Source organism: Calidris pugnax, unplaced genomic scaffold, assembly GCF_001431845.1.
Source record: "Calidris pugnax isolate Ruff unplaced genomic scaffold, ASM143184v1 scaffold4, whole genome shotgun sequence".
Classification (NCBI taxonomy): Eukaryota; Metazoa; Chordata; class Aves; order Charadriiformes; family Scolopacidae; genus Calidris; species Calidris pugnax.
This window is the reverse complement of record NW_015090781.1, coordinates 3,708,717-3,722,006: the sequence shown is the minus strand read 5'-3', so window position 1 is coordinate 3,722,006 and position 13,290 is coordinate 3,708,717. Positions and strand designations below refer to the sequence as shown.

General features: G+C 46.7%; 1 protein-coding gene across 2 annotated transcripts in view; it reads right to left on the bottom strand.

Moving 5' to 3' along the window:
* Nucleotides 1-18: 18 nt before the first annotated feature.
* The window catches only part of CNNM2 (cyclin and CBS domain divalent metal cation transport mediator 2), a 125,854-nt gene continuing 112,582 nt past the window's right edge, over nucleotides 19-13,290 (bottom strand). Inside the window, exons 5-9 of one of the 2 annotated variants that reach the window (XM_014960012.1) lie at nucleotides 9,750-9,843; nucleotides 7,400-7,465; nucleotides 3,185-3,369; nucleotides 2,983-2,986; nucleotides 19-1,018 (exon numbers count right to left, since the gene is read on the bottom strand). In XM_014960012.1, the coding sequence (XP_014815498.1) occupies nucleotides 945-1,018; nucleotides 2,983-2,986; nucleotides 3,185-3,369; nucleotides 7,400-7,465; nucleotides 9,750-9,843 (423 nt within the window). In that variant the 3' untranslated portion in view covers nucleotides 19-944. The remainder of the gene's footprint in view (nucleotides 1,019-2,982; nucleotides 2,987-3,184; nucleotides 3,370-7,399; nucleotides 7,466-9,749; nucleotides 9,844-13,290) is intronic. The other variant, XM_014960022.1, reaches the window with a different exon arrangement.

Genomic DNA, 13,290 nt, shown 5'->3' with positions numbered 1-13,290 from the left:
CCCCCCCCCCCCCCCCCCCCAGCATCATCTTCAACATACACAAAGTTTTTTTTGGAGGTTACGAAACTGTAAGCATAAAAATGCTTTTGCCTGTTTTGCAAAGAAACCTTCTGAAATTTGATTCATCATTAAATACCAAAGTAACAACTCCTTCCCTGAAACTCAACTGGAAGAATGTAATAATACTCATCCCTTGGCCCTCCAGGTGGCTGAAACCAGAGATTCCTTGAAGCTTGCTCATTCTTAGGACACAAATAACATACAAGTACCAGTTACTAACTTCTTCAACAGGGTAACAAAAAGAACCAGAAGGGGGTGAAAAGAGGCCTAAGGAGCCAATTCAGAAAACCACGACAGAGCCCATTTGAGGTTTGGGACAGAAACAATTTAAAACTCTGCAAAATACTTTTTAAAAACATGATCTCTCTTGAAAAAATAACTGGAGGAGCTTTTAAACTTCTCCGTATGTGTCTGAGGAGGAAAAAACCCAACAAGGATCAAAAATACAGATAAAAAATAAACATAATTCTACTTTGCAAGAAGTATTTTCATCGTTCTCAAGGGTGGCTCACCATTCCCAAAGTACGCTTGGGGCTTTAGTCTCTCTTGCTCTTTGCTCCTTTCTTCCTGTTTCTTCCTCTTCTGCTCCCAGAACGGACGCAAAAGTCTTTGGTCTCAGAACACTGGATGCAGCACAGTGTTGCAAGCACATACTAACGGTGTTCACACTCGGGGAGGAGGCAGGAAGGAGCGAGGGCTGGTCCTGCTGAGGAGATGGGATGGGTGGGTTGTTGTGGGGAGTCAGCTCCTAGATGGCTCCTTCACTGTGCATACTGTGGTTGGGCTTGTTGTGAGTCACACAGTTCTGCTCGTTCAGCAGGTTTGCTGTCTCGTCCGGCAAACCGTCGTGCAGCTCCGTAAGAGTCAGTTCAATTTTAGTGTTTTCACTGTCCGAGGACTGAGGTGTTTTGTCCATCCGGGATGCCATCAGGGCATTTTGGTACTGCTGTCTTGAGATCTGCTCCAAGAAGAGAAGGAAGGAACAAGAACAGCCAGTCACACTTGTGTGTCTCCCGTGGGACACACTGAGAAGATCAAGCGCCCTCCCCTTTCCAGATGATCACACTTCAACCCCTCTTTACCTGTTCCTATAAAACATCCCCTGCACTTTGCAGGACCAGAGCATCCCACCCCAACACCACAGCATGGTGACACTTCTATACAGGCTGGTGATGGTGCCATCACCATTCTGGTCAAAGGCAGGGACTTATTCCTATGCAGAGATTATTAAATCAGATCTCAATTTCATTCTAACCATGCACACTTTTAGGGCCAGAACCAGAGCTCAGTGAAGTCTTTCTCCCAGCTTCAGCAAGCTCCTGGTGAGGCTCTAAGAGTCCCTGTAGAGCCAGAGGGTACAAGCACTACTGCTCTTGTCTAGGCCAGCAAATGCAGCAGGAGCTACAGCCTTATTCTGACACAGATGGACATTTGACTCTAGAAAAGACTGGGATCTCCATAGAGATGAGTCCACATTAGCAACCCGTAAAGTCTTCCACTGGTTTCTACAAGAGCTGGTTGCACTCAACAGACCAGTCCTGACAGGAGCTGGCCCAGAGCACGGCGTGTTCCTGCCCAGGAAGCCCATAGCCCCCTGTATCTGCACATGGTGGTAGAGGGGAGAATTCCTCCTGGAGCCACGGGCAACCAGCCCCCTAAACTCCTCCAGGTCACCCTTCTCAGCCAGGACAGGCAGAGGATGCACATGCACCGGCAGCCCCGTGTGCTGCAACAGCAGTGGGTTATCTCAGCAGGCAGAAGGCGGAAGAGGTGAAACAAGACTTTTAAAAAACCTTAAGTTTCAGTAGCAATGCAAGAAGGGGACTGGAAATGGAGAGAGCCAGATGGACCAGGTCACAACTCCAGAAGCAAAGCCCAAGCATGCACGAGCAGGTCACAACCCTGGTTTACAAGTTATTCGTTGAATAAATTCCCATGTGGCACAGTGAAAACAGTAATGTTTGGTATTGAGTCTATGTGTAAAGCAGAGTGATGCAAAAACAGGAGTGCGAGTCTGATTGCAGAGACACCAGGCAGTTTGGTGTTCACTAGCCCCAGTATGAACACAGTGGGAGCTGGAAGGACTCCACATACACCAGCGTAAGATGTTCTGTGCAGCCAATCAGCCATGGAAATCTGTAGCCAAGATCTTGAATCACCAGCCAGGTAATAAATATTGACTGATCTAAACCTCAAAGGCTTGAGCCATCGACCAGTACACTGGCATATGTCATGTTTTGAAGGCAAGACCGTACTCTCCTTTTAAAACTTGGCTACAGAATAATCGATTTAGTATTCTAGTATTTCAAGTCTATTCCACATTCTTAATATTGAATTAACTTTGAGACAAGTTGAGTTCACAAATTGTTTGAGTTGCATACAAAGAAACCATGAACGTGCACTTAATTTAAGAAAAGCATCAAGGTCAACTTCTGGCCATGGGACGTCAGCTTCCCTGGAGTCCCAGCTGGGCTGGAAGTGCTGCCAGCATTAGCTGTTCCTCAGCTGGATTTCCAATCCCACAGGACTCGCACACATTTTGGTGTGGGATGCACCATGCCGGGGGTCAGAGCTGTATTCATGCAGCAACTCACTGGTAGTATGAGACATGAACCTAACATGTGAAGTTAAGATAAAGAGAAATGTCCAAGACTTCTCCAAGCAGAAGAAGGATGACGGCTCAGAATGTTAAGATCAAGAACCCCAAACTGAAATCAAAAGTGAATGAAATCTGCAACCAACAGAAAATGTCTTATCCTTTAGGAAAGGACACTGTCTGATAATGAAGGGTCTCCATTTCGGATGGCTCCAAAGGCTTCACAAGGATACGTCTTTCACGAATAAAAGCAGAGAGAGATTATTTTCTATAATCTTTCCTTGAGGGACCTGAAATCCAGAAACTTACGTGACCAATCTACTTACAGGCCTGAACGAGAGGAACAGTGAAGACAAATCAACGGACAACAGACATTGGAAAAAAATAAGTTAAAGTGATTTTTAAACATCTGCTTTCATAATGCTATGGGTCCCTCATAATCTAGAGGGACCTCCCCTTCCCCAGACTCTCCATCCTACCAGCCAAGCCCAGCTTTCCAGCAGGACCTTCCCAGCTCTTTTTTCCTACCTTGACAAACTGAATATCTGTGAGTGCTTTCACTGAGTAGTCCGGGACATACACTTGGAGGAAAGATGCATTGAGCTGGTTGTTGCTGCTCCCTAACGTTGGCGTCACCGCATCGATGCGATCGCTTCGGTTTAAAGAGTCGGAGTGGTTCAAGCCGCAGGGCCGGGGCGGAGACTTGTTTTCGGCTGAGAAACGGGCAAGAGCGAGAGAGTTCTTAAACCAAGTAGAAAACATTTAAAGTCACCAGTTGCAAAGGGACATAATAATAAATGGCAACGCAGCACAAACGAACTGCAAATATTTCATCCACTCATAACTAGACATGCAGCTAAACAACCAAATTACCCTGAAAAAGAGCAATTTTTGAGTCCAGAGCTGGTAGCCGACATCACTGACTTTGCCTTAAACAAACCTGGTTTTGTTTGTGCTGCAGTGGACATGCCCTGTGCGTGGCTGGTCACAGCCCTTCAGCTGATGAGTGCTAACCACCAGAGGAAGAGAATTTTCTAAGGCTCCCTTATAGAAGCTCTTCATCGTCAGACCCTGCTTAACAGATACATCTTTTTCTTTCCTTAATGATTTATAATCACAGCTCCGTACCAGACCTTCCATCCACAGTCAGTCCCAGCTAACACTTAACCCCTTTTATTCCACCTGGTACCTACGTATGCCCTGTTCTGAGTTAAAATAGACTTTTTCAAAATCCTAAGAGTGATAGAGTCCTCAGTGGACCCAAGTGCAGTCCTCGTCATGATTCCTTCAACATTTCCTCCAGTAACCCCCAGTGCTTGAAGGGGCAAACACTCAACAAAGGAGAGCAAGCTCCATGTGGTACTTGCCAGCCAGCAAACCAGGGGAAACAGCCCATGGCACAGAGAAAAATCTGTGTCCAGGAAAGGAGTCAACTAGAGACATCATTTTCCATCACTGGCCTGGGTTTTCACTTGAAAACCTCGCAGCCGTCCCCTGTGAGTGTGACTGGTCACAGTTTATCTCAAGTAAATGTGCCTTCAGGAAGCCACAGATGTTTTGCACCTCTAGCTTCCACCCACCCAGTGACCCAGAAGACAGGAGGGCAGAAATGCATCCTAAGAGAGATCCCAAGCCCCCCTGCAGATGGGCTGCTCCCTTGGTGCACGCACAATACATACTGATCAAAGAACTGTCATCGGGACTGGTGGATTTGGGGATCTTAGTGCAGTTAAATTTGATGTAAACTCTGCTTCTCGCCACGTGACCCCCATTCTCAGCTGAAAGACCATTTTCATATACTCTTAAGACACAAAGCCTCTTCAAGCAAATCAGCAGCAGCATCCTTGCAAGCTTTTCAAATTCTTCTTTCAAAGATTTTTCTCTATATAAACCTATTTCTAAAACTCAACCCTACCTCTGCCACTTAATCACTATAAATATAATCTCTCCTTGCCCAAATGAGACAGCCTGTCCTGCATCTCTGCCTCCCCCCTTTCCTAAACCTAACGCTTTAGATGCTTCTAGACGCATGGCAAAACTGCCCTGTTTTTTACTTCCCACTTAAAATCAATCCTCTGATGTTGTCTTTCCTTCAATTTTAGAAAAGGGAACAGAAAAATACAGGTTCTGGCAATTTCTGCACCGAGGAATTAGCGCAGGTCCCTACGGCAACTCCAAGAACAGGCTCAGGGGGAAGCACTCGGGGCCCTGCAAGGTTTTCTTCCATACTGACTTGGCATCTGGAAAGCCACAGCAGGCTGCAGGAGCTGCTGCCAGGAGCCAAACCTCTCCCTACACTCCAGTTCCCACTGGAGAACAAGGACCTGTGAGGGCTGGGTGAATTTGTCCTGTCTTTCCCACCTGTGTACACAAAGCATGTGACAAGAACAGCATCGCTGCTGCTCAGGATAAAGGCATCCATCTGGAAGAGCTTTACACTAGTGAGACTTGGATCTGCTTTTTCTTTTCACCAGGGATCTTATAGTACATTATTAATAAAAAAAACAAAGAAAGACAGCAACATGATAAAGCATATATTAACAAACAAACAATCAAAAGGGACAGGTGAAACTAAAGGACAGAACAAAAAAGTATGATTATTGAAAATCTGAGGGGGGAAGGACATCACTTCTGGACCAAGTACAAGCCAGGGAAGGAGAAGAGAAGTTAATGGAGAAGGAAGGATACGGAAAGGGCAGAGGACAGAGAATACCAGGCAGGTCTGTGTCTGCAGAACAGCCCCCTGCCAGCCCCTAGCAGCCCAGCCCAGATCTGGACAGAACTTTCTCCCCAGGTTTTCTCATACTCCTCACCTTCCTATACAGGGGATAAAGAGCACAAACCACAAGACAAACATCAATAGAACTGTTTTATGAATTTGGGGTTAAACAACAGACTGCAGCAGAAGGTCCGAGTTTCATCAAAACTGGTACCACGTTTGTCATAGTGACCAGGCTTACCACATCAGCACCTTGCAAAGGAGAGTCTTCCCATTATTATTAAGAGAAGTTAATGGAGAAGGAAGGATACGGAAAGGGCAGAGGACAGAGAATACCAGGCAGGTCTGTGTCTGCAGAACAGCCCCCTGCCAGCCCCTAGCAGCCCAGCCCAGATCTGGACAGAACTTTCTCCCCAGGTTTTCTCATACTCCTCACCTTCCTATACAGGGGATAAAGAGCACAAACCACAAGACAAACATCAATAGAACTGTTTTATGAATTTGGGGTTAAACAACAGACTGCAGCAGAAGGTCCGAGTTTCATCAAAACTGGTACCACGTTTGTCATAGTGACCAGGCTTACCACATCAGCACCTTGCAAAGGAGAGTCTTCCCATTATTATTTTCCATTATTGATTATATTTTTTTTTTTTTAGTTGGGGAAAAAGCTAGGAAAATATGCTTGGCATTTATAATGGAAACAACTTGCATGCGCAAAGTGTGCACTTATTTGTAGCAAGGAGAAGGAAAAAGAAAAAAAAAAAAAAGAAGACCTGGCAAAACAAAAGAACTGAGCGAAAAAAAGATAATCAAAGCCACCGAGCTTAAAAGAAAGCCATCAGGTACTTTAATTAAAGCAAGATTAAATTTCTCCCCCCTCTTTGAAGTTTAGCAGCAGGAAACTTTAACTGGGCAGGAAAAAAATCCCCTGCAGGGCAACAACCTGTAGTTTGTTTGGAATGTGCATGAGACTAATTTAAGGACCGATGGTGAAATACATTTTCAAAAGTGAAAAAAGAAGAGGGGGAAAACACAGGAAGCAGATGGTGAAAGTTTATGAAACGCATGATACGTATTAATGTTTAGGAGATGTTTCACTTAAATATGCATATCATTATCTCACTTGCTTTTAGGTCTGGGGAAAGACATTTCATCTGAAAAAGAAAACTTCAAAAAGGAAGAAATACGTTCACTGTGCCCCAATCTATTTTAGGATTCTGCTCTTCCTACAGATTTTCTTGACGGGTTTCCATTTTTCTCAACTACTCTGTGCACGCAGTGTCTGCAACGCTTGGGGTTCGATCCTTCCCAATTTCCAGGCGCTCAACCGCATCTCAGAGCTCTTTTGGACCCAATTTGTTCCCTCCTTGGTCTCTGCTCTCCAAAGGGATTTCTGTGTCAGTCAACTTGGTTATTCGGCAAGGAATAGGTCTGAAGGAAAACGGGAACCAGAAAACCCCACAGGAGGTCCCACAACCTTCTGGCACGTTCCTCTGCAAATCCATCCAGGCGGTGACTGGCTGTGCCAGGGCATTACCCTCGCTGAGAGCTCAGAGCTTTTGAGGAACTGGAACAGCCACCATGTACACAAACCATAGAATTTACCCATAGGAGAATATGAGAATTCTTTCATTAAAGAAGTTTTCCTTTTATGGCAGTTTAGCAGCAGACATTCACCTCTGCCAAATGCATTCTCTTCAGACATTTTTAAGCCTCGGCTTGGGGGAGGATACCTTTATTTTAAAAATCCTCCCTTGCTAATTCTCCCCCAGCCGTACATAGGAGAAACAAGAACAAGCACACGTTACCAAACACATTTTCTTCGACACGTTTTCAGCTCTTCCCATTTTGATGACTCTCAGTTACCACAAAGGAAAAGTTGCGGATACCTACCTGCGAGGGATAACTCTGTGCTGGACTTCTCCCTAACGAGCAAAGGGGTCAGATAAATACAGACTGCAGCTGACTTTTTATGGCATCAGGGCAGTCACAAGAACGGTGAAAATAGAAGCATGCGGATTTACCTGGAGAACCTGCTGCTAACAACTCTGTTCTGCTGACAACAAAGGTACGAGACAGGGACAAGGGAACTAGAAGAGGGAGAGAAAAAGGATGAGATCACGACCAGAAAGGCGGCAGCTATCCACACTCGACAGGGGAAGGAGCCAGTTCACACACTGAAGAACTAAAACCAACAGTGCAAATCAACTGTGAAAAAGCAAAGGGTTAAAACACAAGCAAAACCAAAAAAAAAGACAATTAAACAATTTTAGGGCTAAACCAAAAAACAAGCCTGAGGAATTACAGTGAGGTGAACAATTTTCACTTGCTAATTTGAATGGTTATCCATCAAAGTACACTCAGTTTTAAGCTAGTTCAAAAGGAGCAGCGGTGCCCACTCCAGTCTGGAAGGCAAAGAGTTAAAACAAACCAGAAGGCTTTCACAGGTGCTGTTCCTTAGGGGAGACAAAACCAGAAATAAAACCAAAGGACACTTCACAGTTCTTCAAGTTTTCAGTAAAATGTCAAGCGAGGTTGTGACTCTCGGAGCTCCCCCCGTCAGGCTGGGTGCCACTGCTCATCATCACTGCAAATCCCTCCCCAGCTGGGGTTAAAGAAAAAAGCTTCACTCTTTTGTTGGTTTGGGGTTTTGGTGGGGGTATTTTGTGGGTTGGTTGTTGTTTTTTTAATGCTTTACTCTCCTGTTACTGATTTAACATTCCAGGTGAGGAGGGAAGGCACGTGAAGTCTAATGAGGACACACAGAAGAGCAGGAGTTTTCTCGTGTTCTGCAGTGACTTATACTTCCCCTGAGCTTTCCTGTCTTCACAGAGCAATAGGATTTTATTTTTATGAGCTCATCCCAACAGAAAAAATCAATACATCATAAAACAAATTCTCTAAAACCTGGAGAGAAAGCCAGCAAAATGAGGGGTTTGCTACTGGTAAAAGCCAACCAGTCAAAGGGTACACAAATCCAAGGCTGGCAGAGATTAATTTAAAATACTCCATATCCTTAAGTTTGACACGACAAAGTCCAAGCCGGATTTCAGAGCACATGAAGAGGAGATCATTTGCCCTCGTGGGACTTGGGCAACTTGGACATGGTCATGGGGAGGGCTAGCAACACACCAAAAAAAAAGCTCCACATGAAAACATTCAAACGGAGCAATGCTGGCAAACCAGAGATGCCACAAGTGATTTCCAAGCGTGGGTCTGGTAGGTGGAGAGACCATGCCTGACCCAGCCCCGTGCCCAGTCCATAGTGGGAAAATGAGGGTCTGCGAAGCTCCGCACGCTTTCAAATCTGTCAAACCTCAAAAGGTATAAGCTAAACTGATCAAATTAAAGTGCACATAATAAGGGAAGAATTAGTCCTGCCTGTAGAAGTGAGCTCGCACGTCCAAGAGAACTGCTGTTGTCTGTAGAGTGAAATAAAGCTATATTCATAGCTTACAAAATCATTTTCATTCCAATGTCGCTCGCTGCTGTGCGCACACAGAGGCACACACACGTAAAGGACGTGCTCACGAGGGTACAATTAAAACACGCTGCCTCTCACATGGAACATAAACCCAGGAGGGCCTGATCTCAGCATGAGAAACGTCTCTCCCTGAAGCTGAGCGAGTGGCTCTGGGTCAGCAGATGGCCAAGGCCAGTACCAGCACCCCAACTCTCCCCAACGGGGCTGTGGGTTCCCAGTTGAGGTTGAGGTCTTAGTGGTGACACTGCCGGCACCGAAATACATCCCCAAATGCTGGAATACAGCACTGGAGCCTGCTCTTGGTGGGTTATAAAACAATCCCCCAACCTATGTCTGTGAGGTGGTGGCTTGTGTGGCTACCTCTTGTGTGCCAGGAACTGGCTCACACCTGGGTGGGAACTGGCTCAGGCCGTGGCCTCAGACACCCGTCCTCCTCCCTCGCCGAGTTCTTGGTTGTATTTCCACCCTCGGACAGGAGCAATGGCTTTTGGTGCGTGACTGCCCTCCTCAAGAGGAGGAACAGGACTGGTAAAGCCAACCACCACCAAACTGACCAGGCGTTTGTAGTTTGCACCACTAGATGTCCCTCTGCCACTAATGATTTATTCCCGTTAATTCAGCCCCCGTTACCCAGTCCTTCAGCACCAAACACATCTCCCTAAGGCTCACATCCTCCAGGAGCCAGCAATCGGCTCTGCTGGGTTTTGGAGTCGGTGCCACCACGGGCCCAGGCCCTTCCCAGGGAAGCTGTGCCAGGCAGGCAGCTCTGCTGGCCAGGAGATACCCTGGACATCGGCCCCAAGGACACATGGCAGGGGGATGTCCTGCCCACGGGGACGGGCAGGCTCATGAGGGAGCGTGTTCCAGAAGCAGAAGGTGAGAGGACCTACCTGGCGATGCTGTGAGGGCCATCACCCCATAGTAGGAAAAAGCACCAGCTTCAAACTTCATCCCCTCTTTCCCAGCCTCCACTTCCACTTTCCCCTGTTAAGGAAAAGGAGAGAGAGCTGCAATTAAAAGGGACCGTAGGTCTCGAGGCACAAGACCAGACCTGAGCCCTGAAAGCTGGTTTTGCCTGATGTTCCTAAGCAGTGTCATGGTCCCTGCAGTTTGTAGCAGTGCCTGAACAAGGAAAGACCCTGGATGGCAACACACCAGCTGTCCCGGCTCTTCGGTGGCCCGTGGCCAGCCTAAGTCCCTGCAGAGGAGCGGGATCACCTCAGGGCACCAGTGTGGTACCCTTGGCCTGCTCCAAGTGGTGCCAGGCTGCCTTCCCTCCACCCAGGGAAAAAATGCTCCCCCAGTATCACAACACGCTTATATGGAGCACAGTCATCTGGGGGCTTGAGACATCTTGACAATTTAGGTCACAGCTCTCATCCCTCTACCACAAACATAAGAAAGGGAGTTGGGAGTCAACATGCGAGGAGGCTGGCTGCCTTCACCGATGGGATTCCCACAGAAACAAGGCCCTTAACCCTGAAGGAGCAATCTTGGGGCTACTTTGGTTTTCTTGGTTTCTAGCAGTTTTACATATTCCAGCACCCTTAACTTAAGATCCTGCTCTTTCAAGAGGTAACGCCTAGAAGGACCCTCAGTGCTTCCCACACAAGTGTACCCATTTCTGATAGTGGCTGAACCAAATGTTTAGCACCACATCCTACAAAGGACTCTAGAACAGAACCCATCACACCAAACGTAGCTGTAAACAGAATCACAGAATCCCAGAATGATCTGGGGTTGGAAGGGACCTCTGGAGATCATCTATTCCAACCCCCTGCCAAAGCAGGGCCACCCAGAGCAGGTTGCACAGGAACGTCTCCAGGTGGGGTTTGAATGTCTCCAGAGAATGAGAACCCAGCCCCCCTCTGGGCAGCCTCTGCCAGGGCTCTGCCACCCTCACAGCAAAGAAGTTCCTCCTCATGTTTAGATGGAACTTCTTATGTTCAAGGTTGGGCCCATTCCCTCTTTTCCTGTCCCTGGGCACCACTGAAAAAAGACTGGCCCCATCCTCCTGACACCCACCCTTGAAGTATTTATAGGTGTTGATCAGATCCCCCCTCAGCCTTCTCTTCTCCAGACTAAAAAGACCCAAGTACTTCAGCCCTTCATCGTAGGAGAGATGCTCCAGGCCCCTCATCATCTCTGTAGCCCTCTGCTGTCCCCTCTCCAGCAGTTCCCTGTCCTTCTGGAACTGGGGAGCCCAGAACTGGACCCAGTGCTCAAGATGGGGCCTCCCCAGGGCAGAGCAGAGGGGCAGGATGACCTCCCTCCACCTGCTGGTTACACTCTTCCTGATGCACCCCAGGATGCCATTGGTCTTCTTGCCCACAAGGGCATATTGCTGGCTCATGGTCATTCTCTTGTCCACCAGGATTCCCATGTCTTTTTCCTTAGAGCTGAACACCCAGTAAACATCCCAGTTACTTTGGTATAACTGGCTTCTTAGTGGCGCCTGGTTTCACATCCATCCATCCCTACTGGTAGTGCTCTGAGTTACAGCACACCACCACAGACAGGAGAAATCTCATGCAACTTCCAGGCTGTACTACACAAAGTTGGGATTTCAGGCAAACAACCAATTACCTGCAATGCTTTCCCTCTGGCTACACTGGAAAGAACAGACAGACTGCCCATCCCATGTGTACTAAATAGACTGAACATCAACTGGACACCATTGGGTCAAAATGAGTCCAAAAGGTAGATTTTATTTCTGTGTGTTCATTTCATTAAGGACCATATAAAATAAACAATCACACCTTTAATTTTGCAGTACTGTACTGGAGCAGAATAATGTGAAAATGAACTCAACTTGCATGAGCCTTGACACCAAGTCAGTTTGTCTAACTGTCCCAGGTGAGAAAATCCACAAACTCTACCTAGCAGAAGAGAGTGCCTGCTCACAAATCCATTTTCCCTGCTATCACAAGCAACAACTTCATATAATCCCTTTTAAAACCAATTTCACTCCACAACCCAAATAAGTAGCTTATCTGTTCATGAGAAGCCTTCCAAAAGGTACGATTTCATCACCCAGGCACAGTCTGGTTATGAACAGAGCTCTCAACCTACTTACTGCTGCCAAGAGCTCATCAGCCAAGACCAGGTCTCCAAAACACACACACACACCTGGACTTTGATCTTCACATACAGTCAGTCTGGAGGTAGTAGCTAAATCCAAACTAGTAACTAGTAGTAGGAGTTAAGTTTCAGTTCCAAGACCATTGCTCTATCAGCACATGCAGCACCACCAAGCTTCCCAGTGGTGGCCATCTGAAGACCAGGCGTGCTTGGCCATTACCAAGGCCCCATCTGGAGTGCTGTGTCCAGCTTTGGAGTCCTCAACACAGGAAGGGCATGGACCTGTTGGAATGGGTCCAGCAGAGGGCCACGAAAATGCTCTGAGAGCTGGAGCACCTCTGCTGCAAAGACAGGCTGAGAGAGTTGGGGGTGTTCAGCCTGGAGAAGGCTCAAAGGAGACCTTATAACGGCCTTCCAGTACCTGAAGGGGCTACAGGAGAGATGGGGAGGGACTCTTGATCAGGGAGTGGAACGATAAGAATGAGAGGTAAGGAGGTGTTCAAGGTGAGGTTGGACGGGGCTTTGAGCAACCTGGTCTGGTGGGAGGTATCCCTGCCCAGGAACTGGATGATCTTTAATTTCCCTTCCAACCCTGACCATTCTGTGATTCTATGATTGAGAATTCCCCGTGTGTGCTACTGGATGTGCTCTGTCCTGTTTAAATGCGTGCACGTGTCACCACTGGTCTTCCACTGTTTCATGTTCTAACAGGAATTTTGAAAAAACACAATGACAAAAACAAATCTTAAACTGCTACAGAGGGACTTCCCCTTAGCTAAGAGAAGAGCTGCGGCAAACAGGTGACGTTGTAGATGAAGGAGTAACTCTACAGAGATTAAATTGGTAAATTTAACACACAGGATATATATTTGTGTTCTGGTATGCATTTACTGCAAACGTGCTTTGGCCTCTCGAAACAAGACAGTAAGTCCAAGTCCATTTAAGTAACAAAAGCAGAGTGTTTATCCTCTCTTGATACTTGCAGAATGAACCCTGTTACCATTTTTATAATATGTACCTACTTCAAGATGCACTTTTTCAAAGTCATCATAGAGCTAGCACATTGTGTTTGCTAAATATCTATTGATTGAAGAATAGCTCAGAAAGAACTGATTGTTCCTTGGTATCGCCCATGCCCTCCATTTCCACCTTTGTAGCATTACCTCATTCAGGAGCATTATCTTGCCTCTTGGAATATTTCGGATTGCAACAAGTCAGCACACTAAGAAAGAGCAGCTAAAGAGCTACCAGAAGCTCCTCAAACCCTTAAGTTGAATCCACAATATCATAACCCAGTGCTTTCTTAATTGTTTATCACTAAGAGTGTTTAAATCTTCCTCCCTTTTTTAT